This window comes from Chaetura pelagica, unplaced genomic scaffold, assembly GCF_000747805.2.
Source record: "Chaetura pelagica isolate M959 unplaced genomic scaffold, ChaPel_1.0 scaffold134, whole genome shotgun sequence".
Lineage (NCBI taxonomy): Eukaryota > Metazoa > Chordata > Aves > Apodiformes > Apodidae > Chaetura > Chaetura pelagica.
In genome coordinates, this window is record NW_009953105.1 from 261,497 (window position 1) to 283,245 (window position 21,749).

At 40.2% G+C, this 21,749-nt stretch overlaps 1 protein-coding gene across 1 annotated transcript in view; it reads right to left on the reverse strand.

Annotated features, from left to right (window-relative positions):
- LDLRAD3 (low density lipoprotein receptor class A domain containing 3) overlaps positions 1-21,749 on the reverse strand; it is a 56,351-nt gene that overhangs the window by 27,146 nt on the left and 7,456 nt on the right. The window contains exons 3-4 of the mRNA XM_009997281.1: positions 11,266-11,391; positions 8,506-8,640 (exon numbers count right to left, since the gene is read on the reverse strand). Of these exons, the coding sequence (XP_009995583.1) occupies positions 8,506-8,640; positions 11,266-11,391 (261 nt within the window). The remainder of the gene's footprint in view (positions 1-8,505; positions 8,641-11,265; positions 11,392-21,749) is intronic.

The following is a 21,749-nucleotide window of genomic DNA, read 5'->3' on the forward strand; positions in this document are numbered from 1 at the left end:
CACGCGCACACACACGAACACGCGCACACACACACGCACGCGCACGCACACGCACACACGCGCGCACACGCGCGCACACGCGCACACACGCGCACACACGCACATGCACCCACGCGCACACACACGCGCGCATGCACACACACGCGCACACACACGCACGCGCACGCACGCACACTCACGCACACACACACGCACGCACGCGCACACACACGCGCCCGCACGCGCACGCACACACGCGCACGCAAACACACACACACGCACACACACGCGCACACACGCACACGCGCACACACGCACACACGCACACACGCACACACACACGCACTCTCTCTCTAACTTCCCTGCCGGGCACAACTCCTCCCTCCCTCCCTCTCCTTTAACTCACAACCCTTTCTCGGAGAGAACGCCTGAAGAGCACAGCCCTTTTTTTGCATTACCTCCCTAAAAGACACGTTTCTTCCCTGATAGATATCCCTGGTGGCCATTTGCCATTTTTACATTTTCCCCAAACATCATTCCACAGTTTGTGTTTACCCTTAATAAACCAGTTAATTCACAAACTAAACATTGGTCTCAGCAGCAATTTGTGAGCATGGTAGGGCTGCATCTATCACTCTAAAATAGGGTCCCACAGCGGCTGCTCCTCTGTGAGAGGCAAACGCCACGTGTGACCTTTGGTCTTATTCAACAGCCCCTCCAAACTGGGGGGGGGAAGTCACGAAAGCATCCTGACAGCTGACAGCCCCCCTGGCATTGGCTCACAACACCCTATAACCCTTTTCTACAATAAATGTACAACTGTTCCTTTTATTTGGATTCCCTCCATTGACAGCAAAAAGACTTGGGGCTGGCACCTACAGTCCAGCAACAGGAGCCTTCTGCATAATTATATTACTCTGGCACCTATGAAAGTCAACACAATTTGGCAGCCAGGATATGAGGTGACATGTCAAAACATATGTATATTTCAAACACCTACGTGCTGTTAAAAACTTAGGGAAAAATGTATTTGAAAGGAATTTATTTTTACTAATGAGCACTCAAGGGAGAATCCAATTAAACCGAAGAACAATTCGAAAAATGGATGTTCTTTATTTTAAACTTTGTCTCTCTCTCATCACCTTTTTCTGAAACTGTTAATTAAGCAAAAATATCTGGACATGATTGTTAAGATCTCATATTTCATTTATGCACAGGTGAGAATAAACCCATGCCATTTACAATCTCAATAATGTCCTGGTTTGAACCAGGAGAGAACCAATTTTCTTTCAAGCGATTTTATTTTTCAGTTAAATCTCTTCTAGTAACTGCACTTGTTCAGTCATCTGTCATTCGTTTAATGTCTGGTCCAGTGTTAAACCATGAGAAATACCCAGCTTCCTTCATCAGCCACTGACTAAAAGGAAAGAACTGTTTTGGTTGGAAAAGACCTTTAAGATCGTAAAGTCTAATGGTAAACCTAGCACATTGCCACCTCTACCACTAAACCATGTCCCTAAATACCACATCTACATCTTTCAGAAACCTCCAGGGATGGTGACTCAACCACTCCTCTAGGCAGCCTATTCCAATGTTTGACTATACTTCCAGTGAAGAAATTTTTCCTAATATCCAATTTAAACCTCCCCTGGCACAACTTGAGACCATTTCCTCTTGCTCTATCACTTACATCTTGGCAGGAGAGAGCAACGTCCACCCCACTACAACCTCCTTTCAGGTAAACCTAGAGAGTGATACAGTCTTCCCTCAGCCTCCTTTTCTCCAGACTAAACAACCCCATGGTTACTACCTGCACATACTATTTTTATTACTAGCTTGAGAACTGCAATTTCAGTCCCTGCAACAAAAATTTAAAAAAAATTAAAAATAAAAAAATATCGGGATTACAGAAAGCATTCAGTAAGGCATTCCCATAAGAATGGTTCTTCCATCATGAGAGTAACATTTGCCTTGAGGGAAGGCTACCAGCAGCATCCTGAAGTACATATCTCTACAGAACATGCATATGAGCTGGAGAAACAAAGCCTGTTCCTTTCCTTGCTATCTTTGAAGAACTGCTTTTGGGGTAAAGAGATTGATGTCGGATCCTCTTTTTCATCCCTTTTGGAATTTTTTTTGAGACCTGTTGACAAATGTGATGATCTCCCTGTCATACACCACCTTGTCTAAGATTTGACCTAGGTCTCAAAACTGATTTTTTCACTAGCTAAGTCATCATCTACTGATAAATGCTTTGAGCTTCAAGCCATCATAGGTGGGCTGGAAGGAGATTACTTGAAGAGGCTGAACTCCTCCCAGATCTACAAGCACATAAGTTACTTTTCTTCCAAATATGTCTGAGACCATCTACAATAATGCCTGCATTACCATTTGCTGTTCAGCTGAAGTGATCGATAATAAATTTTATGAATGACAGACTGGCCTGGGAGGGAACAGGGACTATGGGGTCCACATGCTGTTGAAATAAGTACACAGATGAACTCACACCATTTGTTGTATCAGTACCAACTAATATCTGCCTACTGTAGTTTGTACCTTTTGGTCTCTATGCAAACGGATACATTTTTTTTGAGAAGAACCCTCTCAAATAAATAATCTCACAAGGAGAGAAAAAAGGAAAGAAGAGGAAACCTGGACTTCATCAAGGAATGGAGTAACAGAGGAAAGAAGGAATTCACAGACGACAAAACATTCCCATCTAGTAAGAGTTATAAAACAGGAACATTAGAGAGCTAAACATGCTCACGCAAAGCCTTCATTTAATAAAACATTCAGTGATATTTTATTTGCATCCTTCCTTAGGCTTCTGCTTGTACTTAGTCTTCCTCTGAGTATTAAATTCCTACTCCAGGCTGAATCTGGGGCTAAGCTTATGCACAGTAATTGCAAGTTGAACTTCACTTCGCAGGCTGAGTCAAAGAAAGACTAAGTAAAAGGAAACATATGCAGCCAGGATCAGACGACAAAGCTTTGGGATGTCTAAGTGATACCGCAGCATTTGGGCATTTCAGAATTTCAATTTGCCATGTGCAAAGGGCTGCTTACAAGCTCCATGGTGACTGAGATATTCTGGGAGCTACTTGTATTTCATAAATGAGGTTTTATAGTATTTCATTGAAATTTAGAGTATGTCTGTTCCACTTGGCTGTCAGTCCTAAAACTTACTTTGCCTTGCAACTCAATAGAGCAAACACCAACAACGGGCCATTGTGTTTACCATTACAGTCAGTCCCCTTATGACTTGACCTCACCTATACCTGAATACACAGAAACTACAACTACAAAATTTATATAATCACTTAAAAAATAATTTTAATTAGTCAACCTTTTGGACTGTTTTCCACTTGTTTTACACAAGGTCAGATTTTTAATTTCTTAATATGCTGCCAATTTTTATACAAGCACTTTATACATGCCACAAAGGAAAGAACAGAGACTTGACAACTGTGTATGCCTCTAAAACTGATTTAGAATACTGGGGTATACCAACATCCTAACACAAATTCAGTGTCAAAATATGCAAAAAAGTAAAAAAAGAAGTTATTTACATGTGCAACAGTGTACATTACCAAATGCACTGTAGAAACACAGGGCAGGAATAGAATCACAGAATGGTTAAGGTTGGAAGGAAACTTAAAAGATTATCAGGTTCCAACCTTCCTGCTGTGAGCAGGGACACCTCACACTAGACCAGGCTGCACAAGGCCTCATCCAACCTGGACTTAAACACCTCCAGGGAGGGGGCATCAATCAACTTCAGGGCACTTGCACTTGAACACAATAGTAGTTTACTAAAAACTGCAGAGCTAGGATTGTAGGAACATTCCTGAAGCCGAGAGCCTCTCTCTACAGCACCTGTAAGAGTGAGTATAGACTCACAGCAACAAAACTCCCTTTCCTAGGCAATGGGGCTAAAGCTAATAGTTATTTAGCAAACTTAGAAGGAAAAAAAAGAAGAGCCATGAAAGGAAAAGGCATTTGAGTTAAAATATCCAGTATGCTTTTGTTGGTGTTAAAGCATTCTAAAAAATGGAGGAGAAACTAAAGACAGACTGTGAAACACATTTAGACAAATTAAGAGAATAAATTAAATACAATCCTAAAGCTGAACAAATTTCCATGCTAGCTGAAAAATATTACAAAGGAGGAATTCCCTTCCAGTTGAGTGGATGCCTACTGAAGAGCAGAAACCCACTCCTCCTCCCTCTGCTCCCCCTCTGAGACAGGCAGGCCCAAGGAGTAAATGAAGGGTAGCTGCTGTGAATAATTAGCATTATCAGCTAAATCGAGGTATGGGGCAAGATCTTAAAGTAATAAGAGAAAAACATGTATGGGAGAGAGGAAATTTCCTGGATTAAGATGCATTAAATATAGAGCAGGAGGAGAAATTTCCAATCCCTGCAAGTGTTAAAACTGGAATAATGCCCTAGAAAGGGCAACTCGTATGTGCAACTTGTGTGCATAACCAAGCAAGTATATCCCCCATCCAACCTCAAAACTCAGCCACATACTTCAATAAATACACCACAGTCCAGACTAAGGGAAACATCTAGACATACTACTTCAATGCTGGAAACTGGAGATGACCAAAGTATAGCTGGAGTGGAATTAAGGACAAGCTCTGAAGTTTACCATGACTGCTACAAGAGATACAAATAATTACAGTCAGGAATTAGAACATAATTATTTGACTTGCTGCTGTCCATTTTTAAACTGACACCTTCCCCATGACAAATCTTTTTAAGATGTGCAACACTTCGATACAAATGGTAAGGAGAAACGAGCACAGGAACTTCTCCTCAAAATTTTTGACCTTCCTCCCATTTTCACAACAAAATCCTGGGGCCTCTGTCTCCCTCCCCTCAAATGAATTCACCCCTACTTATGACTAAAACTAGTAATTATAAACCCACAGCTTCAGGCTCATCTCAAATTGCAGCATACTAGCCAAGTTATTATTCAACAAGGATGTGTCACCCTTTGACTCAGGTTCAACAACAATGCTCTCGATCCCCTCCCCCTCCCATCCAGGTAGGGAAGGAGAGAGAGAAAAAGAGAGAGACTTGGCTGGATTGAAAACTAAACTACACAGCTTTAATTAAACACTAATAATAAAATAAAATTTATACAATTATATACAAATATGTTCAGATATGTGCAGAAGCCTCTCACCTCCCCTCACCCCCAGCAACTCCTACAGCACTCTCCTTAGTTGCAAACAGTCCCGAAAAATGCCAGGCTGCTGCTGGAGAAAGCACAGAGTGATGAGGGTCGGGAGAGCTCGAGCCTGGGGGTCGATGGTGATGGATGGACGGAGTCCTCCCTGGACACCTGCCATGGACGGAAGAGAAAGGAAGAAGCAGGAAGGAAGTTGTCTTCTGTGATCTCTGACCTTCCTCTGAGCTTATGTAGACATATGGAATGGAACATCTCTGGCCAGTTTTGCTGTCCGCCTAACTCAGCCTCCTGATCTCCCTGCAGTGTCTGAGCCGGCAGAGTAAAGACGCAACCTTGAAGACCCAGCAGTTAGAAAAACAATCCACTGTTATCAGCCTTAGTTGGAATGCTCTGCTGCTAGTTAAAAGAAAGCTTACTGAAGGAAAAAAAAAATCTGTAAAAGGAAAATTGGCTTCATCCTGGTTCAAACCAAGACAGGATGACACATTTTGAAGTGTTCCAAATCAAAGCCGGTTCAATATGTTTTTCAGTAGAGGGTCATATTCCTGTTTTCCTAGCCTGTAGTGACCCTTTTTAATTGAAAGGATTTTTTTATGAACGGAGGAGAACCTGACACAAACCAAACAGATACGCTAGTGGAGCTTTCCAGTACTGACAGCAGGATAAAGGAGGCCTTCAAAGTTCACGGAGAAGTAGAAAGAGGTGTTAATTTAACAAGCTTGTCAGTAAGAGCAGAATGAGAGCAAAGCACCAATGAATAATTCAGACTTCTATTCCACATGTTATCTCAGTATCTCAAAACAGTTTGCAAGCATTGGTTAAGTCCTATGACATCCCCCTGAAACAGACAAGCATGGATTAAAGCTCTACTCCTACCAGCCACTATGTCACTGCATTGCACTCTGCTCTCACACACTGCATTTAGCCAATCTATGCTCCTCTTCCTCATCTGTTAAATGGCAATGATGACAAAGTGGTTGAGAAGCCTAGTGATTTCTGAAAAAGCGTATTTTAAAATAGCACACAACAGCAATCTCGTACGCCAGACTACACTCAATTACACTAAACTAAAGCTACCACATTCAACATGATAATGTTGCTAGTGGGAAGAAAAACATGTATCTATTTTATAATACCCTACAGATTTGCTTTCCTCTGTCCCTAAGTACCCAGAGCACTTGAATTCTAGTTAATTACTGGGATTTTTGGGTACTGTGTTAACACAAACCTCATAACAATTACAGTGATTAGATCTGCTGTAGAAAGAACAGTAAGAAATGAAAGACTGTCCACTGTAGCCTCTAATTCTCAATTAACGCAAAGTAGCTGGTGTGTTTGAAACCCAGGAAAGACATACCCAGAGCTGCCAAACTCCAGAGGGAATCATCATTCAGATGGGAAGCTGAGCACATTATACTGTTTAGTCCTTGTTTTCAAAAACAGGTATGTGAGCATCACCCACATATGGATGGTGAAATGACAATTCAAGAGGCTCTGGGATGCCAAAGGGCAAAGGCAATCACATACACTCCCCACAACCAGCTTTTCAGTTTGGGAACTCCTCATTCCCAACCTTCTATTGGACTCTTTTGTTTGTTTGTTTTTGTTTTGTTTTGGTGGTTTTTTTGTTTGTTTAAATAAAAATAGCCCACACACTTTTTCTGTCTGGTCCTAATAGGAGTTAGAGTTCCTTGTTCCTTGTCTGGGGCTCCTTCATGCATAGAATCAGAATTATTTTGCTTAGACCTCTTATCAATCTGGCTTTTCCAAAAGGACCAAGGATAAAGACAAAAATAACGCCTCAATGAAATACAGCTCTTTTCTTCTCCTGAGCTTGACAGTTACTTCCAAAAATAGATTGTCATGACAACAAACAACCTGGAGGCAATTCAGACAATTAATCTGCAGAAGAAGCAGCCATCGCAACATCCCAACCTTGGAAAAGAACATTGGAGCTTTAAGCTTCAGAAGCCAAAAAAAACCAACCCCAAAACCAAACAAGAAACCTTACCACCCACATTAATCTTATTAGGCTCCTATAGGCCTGTTGAGAAAAACAATTCAGCTCTCAGCACAGGCAGCAGCATTACACACACACTAGTCTCTCACTAGCCCTGAGACAGAGGGTATGGGTAGGTCAGATCGTCCCCTACAAGGCTCTGATTTGAGCAGAGAGATGTTCCCAGGGTTCAATGTAGCCCAGCACAGGGTAGCTACCAGGATGACCCTTTCAGCCCTTACCAATAGAGTCAAAAGAAAGAGCTCATAATAAGGCAGAGAAATGGCACAAAAGAGGTTGTCACATACCATTGTTATAAACTCTTTTATGGGTTTTGTTGGCACTGCTGTTTTGTGTTTCCCCCTGTCCCCTTTCAAGAATAGTTATCACCATGTCAAGCTCTGAATTACTTTATCTTCCATAAAGGACTGTAACACTACTGCATTAGTAATTATCCTTCAATTTCCCTAATATCTGCTTCCTTCATACCATGCTTTATCTCTCTTCAGGTGTCCTGCTTTGCATAGGTCCAAGCACATGACATCTCCTCTGCAAAGGTACACCATCTCCCAATTTTTGTCTATTCAGATCACACAGTAGTAACTCAGACAGGAAAATGCTTAACAGCTGATGCCCAATACACATCATTCTTTAACCTCAAGTAATTCATATATGTCACATTTTATGAAATACTGTAGTGTTAAGTTACAGAACACAAAGCTGAGGAGCATTAGATGTAGAGTTATAGCATAAGTTAAAAAGAAAAAAAATCAGAGATTGTGTTTTGTGATTCTCACATGACTCAATACACAAACATTTTCAAACAAAAATTTTGTTTCCCATCCTCTGCCTTTCCTCTAAACAGAGAAATAAGGAAGGACAGGAATAAATTCTTTCACTGTAGACTTGTCCTGCAGTGAAACATGCCTTTCAGAAAGTAACTGACCAATGAGGATCTAAAGCTTACACAGATTTACTCATCTAGTAAACACAGAGATATTGAACTACTTCAAACTGAAGTTTTATTATTGATCCCTGTGGGTCCAATACATCTCTCATAGGAGTCACTAAGTTTCAGTGAGCACTGTATCACAGATAATAAGCACTTCCTGCAAGAGTGCATTTTTACTAATCTGAAGAGGGTATCAGTCTTACAAGCATTGACAATGAAATTACACATGCACACACTCCACATGTTTCACTCACATTATTTGCAGAATTAGGAAACCACAGCTCTAGCCAACAGAATCATATTTTCTACTGAGCCTGTTCTGCATTAATTGCAGTTGGTATAATACAGTAGAATAGAATAAAAACTTTGTGCCTACCTTGAGGGCTTTCACAGCTTTCTTCATCACTGTTGTCTTGACAGTTATTTTGACTGTCACACACAAAGCTTTTATCAATGCAAAGACCATTTTTACAGTGGAATCGGGTAGTAGAACAAAGCAAGGGATTTGCTGCTGCAAAAGACAAAGTGAGATCTTTCATTAGAAATTTTCTAACACAGGCAGTGAAATAGCTGTTAAGCAATCAACAACAGGTCAGAATGCAAGTTGGTCAATCCGCTGAATATGTGGGACTAACCTGGCAATCAAACCAACCTTGTCTCTCTAAACAGCGAGATTTATTAGAAATTGCAGAGATTCAGTCTACCCACAGGTCTGACAAGCCTTCTGTTCACTTTCAGGAGAGCTCCATAATGATCACTGCTTGGTGCTCTGCATTTGTGCATGCTGAAGACAAACGGAGAGTAGCACTGCCTACCATAGACATGGCATGTTGCTTTCCATTGCAACAAACTCAGTTTAGCTTAAGTTTTTTATTTTAAGCCAACAATGCTGTTGAGAACTCCCAGGGCAATGGTTTATTTAACTCCGCTTCTGTCTTTCCACCCTTCCCATTCTTCTCACTATTTTGAATTGATACAGTGACAATGTTCCCAACTTCCAAGCGTTTGAACTGCAACTCCTTTTTAAGAGTAAGACATATAGGCAGCGTTGCATACAGAGCAAAACCAGAATGAGCAGACTCATTTAGGCAGAGCAGTCTCCTCACACATGCAAAGCCAGCAGTAAATATGCTGTAAGATGCTATATCAACTTTCATTTAAAGCTTCAAGAAGTGCAGTTTCTACCACTTCTCCCAACAGATTATATCACAGCTTCAATGCCACTCACTATCAAGGAGGTTTCATTAATATCCATCTTAGCTTTCGCTTTTCTAATTTCAGCCCTCTCCTCTTAACTAAAGCCATCATACATAATTACAGTCCCTCCTTGAACAGCACCCTTCATTTACAGCATATGTAGCTTTATCATCCAACACAGTCACTTAAGTGATATATGCATAATTTAGCAGGTTTTAATATCTTCTCATAAATAAATTTCTCTGTCCCTTAATCACTTTTGGCACTCTTCTCTGAATTCCTGCCAGATTTTGGTAATGAGGTGACTGAAATGGAATGCAACTTTCCCACTGAAAACTTAAAGTTTGTTTAGATGCCTTATCTGCTTCAAAGTGCTCCTCTGCCACAATAACAAAGGGGATTACAGTTCCCAGACACTAACTGGCTTCCCACTTTTTATTTTTCTCAAGTAAAAGCTGCCTTTAAAGAGTCTTTAAAAAAATCCAAAACATAAAACTCTGCCATGCAGATAACCTGCAGTATATATAAAAAACACTTACAATATTCCTGCAGCTCCTGAAAAAGCATATTCATCACAAACATGTTAAATCTCCTTTGGTCTAAAACTGCTGCACACTTGCTTTCCAGGTGACTTCAAGGCCTAGGGTGTTGTTACTCTACTTATCAGATGCCTGGGATATGCCAGAAAATACCGGGTGTGTGCTTAAATGTCATAGAGAAACAGGGAGATCAGCAGCACCTCATCATCAGCTGTTAAGTTCTTATTGGAGCTACACACTATGAGCTCATGGGAAATTATGTCATTCATAACGAACTCCATGAGCTGGTACATTTTCAGTTGAGACCTGCCACTTGTCAATCCACCACCTCAAGAATACTCCAAGCACCTTTGTCCAAACTATATTTCCTTAGCCTTCAATCTTCCCTCTCTAGCTTCACTTGTTCCACAGAGGTGCTATCTCCTTGCCACAGTGCTCTCAGGACTCAACCAGACTCTCTAGGTCAACAACAGATGTCGCCTTAAGAGACAGCTATGCAGTTGGAAAAAAGAATCAAACAAGACAGGCAAGACCTCCAAGAAAAGACAGTGATAGATCACTGTAAAGAAGGACACTTTTTTATCTTTGAAAGCTGGTAGCTGTTGTCGTCCTCCTGTCATTAAAAGGAAAAACTCAGCATGCTCCAACAACAGAATGAGCAAGTATTTTGCTGCAACTTCTACCTACAGACCCATGCTTTTACCCGATCCTGATGACAGCAATAGAGCTGCTGTATGAAATATAACATTTTCTCACTGCTATGATATATCCTTGCTAGACTTACAGACAGAGATGGATCTAAGCAGCCACACGCTGGGGGTTTAGCCCAAGTCCAGCAGTACTTCTGATGATCTCTCTGTTGCTGACGAACAGCTCAAGCTAGTGCATTGGCACTCATGTCTGATGTTGAGAACCTCCTTTGTCTTCCAAGAACCTGTTTCACTAAATAACCCTTTATTTGCTGCCCTGTTGTTTGAGAACATATATAAACAGAAAACCCAAATGCTCTGATGAACAAGTAAGTCATATTCCAAATGACAAGAAACAGGCAAATAAAAATTAAACTGTTTTAATGCATATTTAACATTCGCCCAATTTGAGTTACACTTGAGTACAGAGAACCTGTTCAAAGCAAACATGCAGCTTAAATCTTATTTCCAAATTACAAAGGGGCTTGAAGTATCATAAGGGCTCAAGACTGAGCTGCACCTTAAAAAAAAAAATGAAGAAGAAGACAGACTTATTTACAAATTGAAAGGTACAAGGATCATCTGGGTCATAAATGTCAGGGAGAATATCTGACTCAGAAGCAAAAGGCTAACAAATATGTCCTTTCAAAGTAGTAATAATTAGCTGAAGGAAAAATAAGCATCCTCACTCACAAGCAGGCTTGCACTTACTGCAGTTTTCCTCATCGCTGCCATCAGGACAGTCCTCAAAGCCGTTGCACTGGAAGCGGCCAATGATGCAGTGGATCCCACTAGCACAGGAGAAGAATGTGGCACCGCATTTGGATTTGGCTTTTGCTGCAAGAAGACAGAGAGAAGCAGGCAAAGATAAAGAAAACAATTTACAAAGGTTAGAAATACTTCACTACAGGTTAGGATACTCCAGGCAGCACTGGTGGCACCAATGTTAGATGCCTTCCAAGCTCCCTATGGTCTGCTTTTAACTGCTTTAACTTTTTTTGGTAAGACTTCGTTTGCTTGGCCTGCATTTTTCCACTTTGAATGACTCCCAGAATGACTGAAACATTCAAACTTAAAACAAGTTAAGTGACCTCTCAAAACAATTTTAAATTGCTCAATACTTTGGAGTACAAATTTGTAAATTTGACAAGCAGGCACTCCTAACTGTCCCGTAGAGATCCACATGAATTTGATCAATTTAGAAGGAAAAAATATTTAAATAGAGTGACATACTTCAGAGAAAAAAAGAGCAACTATCTCCTTTTTGCATGGAAGTCTGCTGTAAATGTCACTGCCCCAGGCCTAAGACCGGAAGACAGACAACTAATCAGATCCTCAAGTGGCAGACAATAACCCTTGGAGGCAAACTCTAGCCTTCCCCAACCTGTATGTTACGCTGCGTCCACAAACACTAAATAGCACCAGAAGTCTAGATTTTGTACACCACCAAGCTTCTCTTGCTTGCTCAGGAGTCTGTGAAGAGCCCCAGGTAGACAGAGACAATGAACATGGCAGAAAGTTCAGAGAATTTGGGGTCTGGAGACAAACTTAGGCAAAAACAGGTGTACTAAGAATAAAGAAACACAGGGAGAAGGAAAGGAGGAATACAGACAAATGAGTTAGAAGCTTTGTGACAGTAAGAAATACAAGAGACCTTTATTAAGGTATTCTTCAGGCTGCAAAAATCAAGCTAAAAAAAGAACATGCTGTAATTAACATTGCCTTTACTCAGCATGACTTACAAATTTGGGTTCAGAAGGAACATGAGTTATAAGAATTGCACCTCTTGCTGTACTCCGCTCCATCATCCTTTATACAGCTTCTACCACAATGCTCAAGGCAAGACCAGTTAAGTTTTGTGGTATCACCAGCCCAGCAGAAAGCAACTCCCAAAGTAAAAACAAAAAAAAACAAAAAAAAACAAAAACACAAAAACAGTTTAACAAGACATGTGATTAGATTTTTTGCCTCTTCAAATTATCACATGGCACAATGGACCACACCACAGGATACTAAACTCTTTATCAAGTCCACTTTAAAGCAAAGTCAGTCATTGTGGGAAGAGCTTGTTGGTAACCGCAGGCAGGTGTGTACAGTGCATTGCAAACACACAGTAAAACCATACACAGTCCATTGATGGGAAAACACCAGAAAGGAAGGCAGCTCCATAATTTGTGGGCTTTTTGAGTAAATGTTTCCTACTCTTAGACCAAATCTCTAAGATGTGTTTACAACTCCCAGGTTTTGAGATGTGACAGATCTGAAGATCACAGCAACAGGTACATGGCAGTTCAATAGACCAATCTGCACAGTTTTATAAGGCCAGGACCAGACCAGAGTACAGACAAAAGAGAAGTATACCCAATAGGGACAAACGTCTTCAGCATTTATTTGGAAAGAATCCTCTCTTATTTTAGAATAAGTGTTTATTGAAAGAGCACATGCTAGCAAGAACAGAACAAAAACAAGAAACTAAACACCTAATTATCTCTTCCTTTTACGAAATCCACTGATTTTTATTTTTTTTAAAACTCAAGGGAAGGAAAAACAACAACCAAAACCCAAATGCATTTCTCCATATTTGCAACAGCCATGATATATATACAAACCAAGCCTAATTGATATTTATATTACATTAGACATCCCCTAAAAAATAAAAGAAGATTTCAAATGCCATAGTGATTCACTAGTAAAACAGCTAACAGTTTGCTAGACAGAAGTCGCACTCCCAAACAGAACTGTTCCTCAAGTTCCAACTCCAAACACAAAATACATTTCTCATATGCGATGCATAAATTCAGAAAAAATGAGAAACCAGTAATGGCTTAGTCAAAGTCACATCCTCTGACTCTGGAGAACTCCACTATGGAATTTCTGCGTTATTTTCAATTTGACATCTTTCTTGTCTTCTGGCAGTTTTCACAAGGTTTTCAAGCAAAAGTTGTTTGGTCATCACCCATGAAGCTCCTATGTAAAGCACAATCATTTCTTCCTGAGCAGAAACACACCTTCTTCCCTTCTGCAATAAACTCCAGATATATCCTTAACACAAAGGGGCTATCCATTTTCTTTAGATCTTCAGCACTCTCACAAGTAACAGATAGGAATAACAGGATCACAAGTGCCTGTAGAAGATTCAAGTAATGTGCTGCGCTATTCAGAGCACTCCTCTGCAACTCCTACTTGCATTACATGACTGTTACAAAAAAGGATTTTTTCGCTTTTGCTCATCATTGTGTCTTCTACTGGTCCAAAGTTTTCAGACAGAACTGTACACGAAAAACTTTACTTTTTTTTTTAACAGCACCTACCTATTCGGCTTCTTCAGTGACTCCAGCCTTAATAAACCTTCAAGGACAGCACTATCTTTGCAATCCATGTCCTTCTGTTACACTTGGCTGAAATGGACTTGGGGTAATCAGGAATTACCAGGATACCAGGAAATGACAAGAGAAAAAGGAAACAGACATGTGTGGATGATCTGACCTCATTTAGCCTTGGTATTAATAACACCTAAAGGAAGGGAAGAGAGAAGCTGGTTGTTTTTAAAGGAATTGGCAAGTCCTCCTGAGACCAGGTCTCCAGAACTTCAGAAACTGTGAGATCACATGTTGGAGGGGAAAGGGTAAGGACTGACAGACACACTTCAAATACAGCAAGAAATCACACAGCAACTTAAAAAAACTGTATCAAAAGAAAGGCTACTCAGATAGTAGACCTAGTCTGGATCCAACTGCAAAAACGTAGCAAGTAGAAAAACCACTCCAAATGAACTGATATTCAACCAATTTGTGAACCTATGGCAGAAAACAATTGATCCACTCTAGTTCCACTCTTGTTTTATTATTAGTTGTGGCAAAAGCAATCCAAGACTGAAGCATTAACATGACCATGTATTTTCATTACACAAAAGGGAATTGCCCCAGTATATAGACAGAGATGGTGAACCACCATGCACTGGAGGAGCCTCCTTTGACTCCTTTAGCCATGGAAAAAAAATGCTCTTTACTAAAATGTTCTAATCCGTTAGAATTCCAATGTGAAGCAAGTGGTGAAGATAGTAGCAGAGAAGTGCTGGCCACGGCATAAGATTTCCAAATATTACTCCCTGATTGGTTTGCTTAAGTTCAAGAAAACTTTTTTTGGCAGCCATGAGAGTGTGAAGCTGCTTCTTATGTTATGCAGAAATCAATCCCTCCACCCCCTTCTTTTAAGACTCTAAAAACCCACTAACTTCCTTTAAAGATCTTGTTCTTAAACGTATCTAAATCAGCACATTCCACTGAAGATGTGACAGTTTACAGGCATGGCCCTACAGCGCAACAGAATAACATTTTGCTATCTGGTGCTAAGGGTGAAACACCACTATTTTTCAAAGAGTGTAATCCATTTTATTATTCTCAGCAAAGATGAACAGCAGCAGGCAGAGGGGGGCACATACAGGGCATACACTGTGTAAATCTCTATACTGTATATAGATACATCCTTGTATAAAAGAAATTATGACACTCTTGACTTGGCTACAAGAACTTAAAACCAGACTAGAAGGCTACAAGAGATTTTCTGTGATGGGCAGGGGATTTTTTTGTTCCATAGATAAGAGCAAAAAAGACATCAAATGTCTTCTAGAAGTATAAGCAAGTAAAGTGCAGTTGTGGACTACAAATTTGATGAATACAGTCAGGATGAGATGGCACTGTCCAGCTCCAAGGAAAAAAAATTGTCATATATAACTGTAAGTAGGTACTAACCTACTGTTTAGATACCATGGTAGAATTTTAGACCTGTGTCTCTTTATAAGGACACAGTGCCTGAAGACATCATATAAGTTCAGTTCAGAATTACCAAAGCCACTACACAATATTACTAATGAAACTTTAGGTTAAATAAACTTTCTGACTGAATCGTTACTGTTAAGCCAGCCAGCCCAGACCTCTAGCATTTCACACCTACAGTGAACTAGGCACTGCTTATTGCATGCACCAGATGCAAAGATAGTACACAAAAGGCTCCCTACCAGGTGCAGTTCCAAGAACAAGCGCATTTCCTTCTTTTATCTCTACAAACATTTCTATTTTTAAGTATTTCTCAGATATTTTGCAATCTGGAGTGAGGGAAATGGGATGTAGCAGATCCAATGGCATACATTTTGTGACAACCTGCAGCTATTAGTAAACTGGACTTCTGGATTTCAGCATCAGCATCTTTGAACTCAAATTGTTGCCTTAGAAACCCTTGGGGTAACAATCAGACAAAATACCTTTAAGCTGATTCACACCTACATGGATCAATCTAACAAATAATGAACCACCTTAAACTTCTCTGTTGTTGTTACTTTATGTTAAGAGATGCCACAGCCAAACTATACAGTACTGCTGATTCACACCTACATGGATCAATCCAACAAATAATGAACCACCTTAAACTTCTCTGCTGTTGTTACTTTATATTAAGAGATGCCACAGCCAAACTATACAGTACTGTAAATCCAATCTCTTTTGATGCGTGCATATCAAGTCATGGCATTTCAGTTAAGACTCTACATGAAGGAATTAAAGGTTAAAATCTTTTCATCTTGTCCTGCTCTTTGAAAAATAGGTTTTAACTTCAATTTACAAGCAGAAGGGTTGATTTTACAATACTATGTAACAAGCACTGGTATACAATCCCTTTCACACCAAGAACTGATATAAATACTATATTTTGGGTTAGTTAATTGTTGTTTGGACCCTACAGTATTTTCAATTCAGTTCACAGTGGAAAAGCCACCACTACCTGCAGTCATTCAGCTGCCTTAGCACAGAAGGCAAATGCATCATTTGCTGGCTCATAGAGCTCTTTAACAGGGCTATCTTGCAGAATGATACAGAAAAGTTTCACTTCCACTGCTTGCTATTTCCTAGCACGAGTCCTATTCCCTGTATAAAATCCACCCAACAGTCTGCTATGCCAGAAGCTTTCCAATTTAAGAAAAAAACCCTATTTAATATAATGAGTTTTGCTCCCAAACACAGTCAATTGCAGACTGTTCACTGCACCTAGAAAAATCCTTTGGGTCTCTTACCTTTGCTCCCTATTTCACCACTCAGATGAAATAATTGCTAGTCATAAACTGCTAATGTAAACTCAGAGGAAGTTAGCCTAAAAATACTTCTCTAAAGGTAGACTTTTTTAAATTAATATTTGAAGTAGTGAAATCAGTGCCTTAGGAAACATCAGAGACTGCCTCCAACTTAGCAAACTACCACCCACTTCATATGGGCAATATTTACACTATAGTTTACAAGAAGAGGAAAAGGACAATACTAAAGTAAAAAAGCCAATGGAGTCTGCTGCCCTGGAGAGTAAACTGCTTCCTTTGGAAAGGGGAAAAGAGAAAGTACTTCACAATTGGACAACTATGGATTGGTGGTCTTCTTGCCAGAGAGTAAGGCCTTAAAGCTATATTTCATTGCCTAGAAATCTCAAGTCTTTCAAAATCATTACAAAGCAGATGAGATGTCAGAAGACAGCACAGAGAAAATGCTTGGTTTTCAGACATTTATTAAAGTGATTTCTCACTAAATTAAGTAATTTAGAAGTGACTACTCATTAAACAATCTGAACAATAACACCATACAAAAGGACAGAGTCTAAATCAGCTGTTACACCATATAAATTAATCACAATTTCTAAGTTGTTAAGTTACTCAAAATGTATACAGGCAGGACAAGATGCCACCCTTAAGGGACTTCAGTAGCAGGACAACTCTCCTTAGAGGACATCAGTGTGCTTGATGGGTTACGATTCCTCACACGTCTTGGGTTACTACCTATCTGATCTTTCTGTTACAGTGGTGACACTGATTCCATCCAACTGCTAAACCTGTCTGATCCCATGCTCTTCAGTTGGGCTATTTTCTAAGCCCCCATCTAGTGGAGACCATAAAGAAGATTAAATAATTAGCACCACAAAACCTCTTGATCTGCCTGCATAAAAAGTTCTTAAATGTAAGTAGGTATTGCACTTGCCCTTACTTTTGTAAATTTCTATATTGAGCTTCAAATTAAATACTCACCATGGTCACCTTCATTATAAATCTTATTATAAGTACTAGGTACTCATTTGTTTAATCATGAGTGAAAACCAGAGTTAATTCCAGTTTGACATTCCAAGTTTAAGAGCCATCTGAGTGAGCGATAAGAAGATCAGCAACTGGCTTACAGCATTTTCCCAAAGAACGCAGATGCTAATTTCATGCATTGTTTAATATTCAGCTTTGCTTAGGAATTCTGATGTTTGTCACCTACCTGCAGCAAATATTCCAGGTCAACAGGAAGCAGTGAGAAAAAGAGAAGACAACTTGAAAGCACTCAGTGATCCTAAGTTGTGAATAGAAGTTCAGAGGTCTTCCATGGGTATATATAAAACTATTACAATACATATAGCTGCTTTTATAGAGGAATTATTAGCTTTCTCCCATTTATTCCAGTTATTTCAAAAAAGAAAAGAAGTTATTGATTTCATTAAGTCCTTACACAAATTATAACTGGACTCTAAATAAGAACTGGACCAATAAAGATTTGGTTTGTGCAGTTTGGCTTTTCATTGCCATAATCCTAGGGTGGAAGCTCTGGTAGAATGCTTTTCTCTTCAGTAGTTCTGGCTCAGGTCTAAGATTTTTCTCCTTTTGTGTATTAATCCCCCTGCCATAAGTAGTAAATAAAAAACCCCAACAACTTACCTGCTTACAGGTTTCCTTACAGACTTGTGCTTTTTCCACAGACATTTAAAATGCACTAGATGGAGATGTAGTGTAAGATAGGGCACCCCAAAGGTAGACTGTTAGTCCTGTTTGTAAGGAAAGTTAAATTCACAGATCATACTCTCAAAACAATCTACATACCCCACACTTACACCATTTCACACAGAATTTAGAAGGAAAGCCATTTTAAAGTATTAGAGTTGCTGTAATTATACTTGTTCTTTTACCATACTGCTTTTATATTTATGTCTTTATCTTGTTTCTTCTGCCTTTATTATCCTCCCTCATGCTAATGGGGTGTCATAGGGCACATTAGATCAGTCAGTATTTGAGGGCTATGTGTATCAACCATTCAGCTGTCTTTGGATACATCTATTTACAGCAGAAGCTTGTCACCATCTCCAAAACTCCATATAGACAACAACCAAAGTTCACAGCTACCTAAGCCTCTGGTGGGTACCACTCCATACTTCCCAAACTAGTGGATATAGATTTGATTAACTAAAGAACACAAGCTCAGCTCTAATACTTTTGAATGATGTTAGAATCATAAGAAAAAAATCCTCATACATGATAGCGTGATTTGATGCTGGAATTTTTGTTTTGTTGTTTGTGGTTTTTTATAAGTGACAGGTTGCTAAATCACTTACCTGCAAGTGTTCATTACTTACTTATCTTTTCCAAAATGTAGTGAGCTTTGAAACAATAAACACCACACAGATATTTAGCTCACAGTAACATAAGCTGTTAGCTAGCAAGAAAGAATGCAAACTTATCAGAAACCAGCACTGGAAACTCTCAAAGCTAAAAGTGCTAGCAGCAATAGACTGCAACAGATGAAATTATTTCACCTTTACACATGATGCAACAGTCCAAAAAATTGTTGCAGGTATGCAACGTTGGATTTTAATCCCAGGAATCTGAATTCATCTGTTGAAAAGATGCATCACACCGATCACCTTCTATAGCATTAGCCTTAGTTAACAACAGGCTTTAACTGATGCTTTAGGAATTTTTTGGGACTAAACAATTAAAAGTCAGTAATCTTTACAGATGGGTAGGATTAGTCCTACCCAGGGTCTTGGCCTGCTGCTGTATTTCTAGGAGACCTCAGCTGGTTTAGATAATTCCTAGGTCTTACTGATGTTACTTCTGAATCAGGAATACACTTCTTTTCAACAAAATGCTGTGTCTCATTCTTCAGTGCACTGAGCTCTGCTTATTGAGTCTTAAAGCCTAGTATTTAAAAGGACAGCAGCAGAGTTATTTTGCGCCTTTTGTTCCTTTATATGAAAGCTGTTCATTAGATTGACTCCGCTGACTGACTAAACACAAACAAAACATTTTTAGCTGAAGTAATTGTACTATCATAATTAGCAGTCATTAAATAGCTTACAGAGTGCAGAACTCAGCGTCTCTACAAGACCTTCTATACTTGTCTTTGAAAGCAGCTACTAGTTCTGATTACTCTTAGCAGTGCAGAAGTCATAAAATTCATAGAATCATAGAATGGTTTGAGTTGGAAGGGACCTTAAAAATCATCTAGTTCCAACCCTCTCTCACAGCAAAGCAAAAGAAAGATGAAGACAAACATCTAAATTTAGATAGTCACAAGAATGATTTGGGGGTTGACAGTAACTGTCATGATTAGGGCCCAATATGACAACAAATAGCCAAATGGCTGCTCACTCAACTCCCTTCCTCCCAGCCCCCCCTCCCCAAACACACACACACTCTCTGTGATGAGGGAGGACAAAGCCCATGGATTGAGACAAAGGACAAGGAGGACTCTTCACCAATTAAGGTCCCAGGCAAAACAGACTCAACTTGGGGAAAAAATAATAATTTAATTTCACTCTAATAAAACACACACAGGACACAGACAACACAAAGAGCAGGGCTGCATATGCTACCCCCACCCCTCTGTTCTTCCCAGGCCCAAATCACTTTGTTCCCGGTTTCTCTCCCTCCTTCCCCCCAGCGGCACAGGGGGACAGGGGATGGGGTTTGGAGTCAGTTCACAGGCTGGTGGTTCCTGCTGCTCCTTCCTCCTCAGGAAGAAGAATTCGGTACAGTCCTCCCCTGCTACCCCATGGGGTCCCTCCCATGGGAGAGAACTCTCCACGAACCTCTCCTTCCTGAGTCCTTCCCACAAGGTCCGGAGCTGCTCCAGCCTGGGCTTCCCACAGAGTCACAGGCTGCTTCGAGAACAAACTCCCCTGGCGCTGGGGTCTTCCAAAGCTGCATAATCAAGAGTCCACTGGCAGCAAATTAGAGTCCACTGGTTTCAAAATCCAAGTACACTGGCCAAGTTCACCCCTCCTGGCACCTTCAGGGAATGTTCCACCACATTCCTCCATGAAGGCAGAGGGACAGCCTGTCATCTTGCCATGGGCTGCAGGGAAACTTCTGCTAGGGCACCTTCTTCCCCTTCTTCCTCACCAGCCACCAGCACCTCTCTCCCTTTCCAGCACAGCTCTTCTCCCTTAAATGCTCCTTTGCTCAGGTGTTATATAAGTTCTTCTGTATGTTAATGGCAGAGGTACATCTATTGTCCCTCTGAGGGCTCATTGGCTAGGTTTGAAGCAGGGGGAGCTTCTCAGCTTCTTACCAGAGCCACCCCTGGGGCCCTTCCTCTGCTACCAAAAAAAACCACCAAATCAAACCAGAACAGTAATTTATGAGGGAATTATGTTTGTACCTCCATTTTAATTTCTGGACTTATGAAGGGAAAAGCATGGGTACATAATGTGCCTTAATATAATTCCAGCTTGTGATCTTCCTGTGCAGCAGACTCAAAGCATGCTCCTGATCAAGCACAAACTCCAATTTTTTTTTTCTTTTTAAAAAAAGTGAACAGCATCAAATCTAAAGGTCTTCTTCTGAAACCTACCCTACATGAAATATGGTAGGACAAGGCAGTCTGACAGCCCTCATGTGAGGCTTCCAGGCATATGACATGGTTTTGAAGCTGGTACAGTCCTCACACAATCCTCTTCCTTCCTACTCTGGGCTGCACTAGGCAGTGCAGTTCTTACACTCAGAAGTGTCTCTAACGACAAAGCGACCTCCTCAGCCACAACTTTGGTTTCAGTGGGCTTTTTATTTTTTATCTAATTTTCACCCCTCCAATGGTGTGAAGCTTTGCATACATACAGTTCTCCAAAAGCTACCTCTTTTGTAGAAACGGAATGTAATTAAGTCAGTTAAAGTGTATCTGAAGTACCAGTCTGAAGATGAAAACCTACTCGTACTGCCTTTTTTCTGTGAGAGTATCAGTTTCCCAACTGAAAGCTTTTAGAGTATAGGAAAATATTCTTCACATAGTCTAGGAAACTGAGGCTGCTAATTGCATAGTGTGGGTTTCATTTAGCATTTTTGTGAAAAGACTCTTTATATCTCATCCACGACTCTAATTGTTTGTTATGAATGCTTTCACACAGACTCCAAT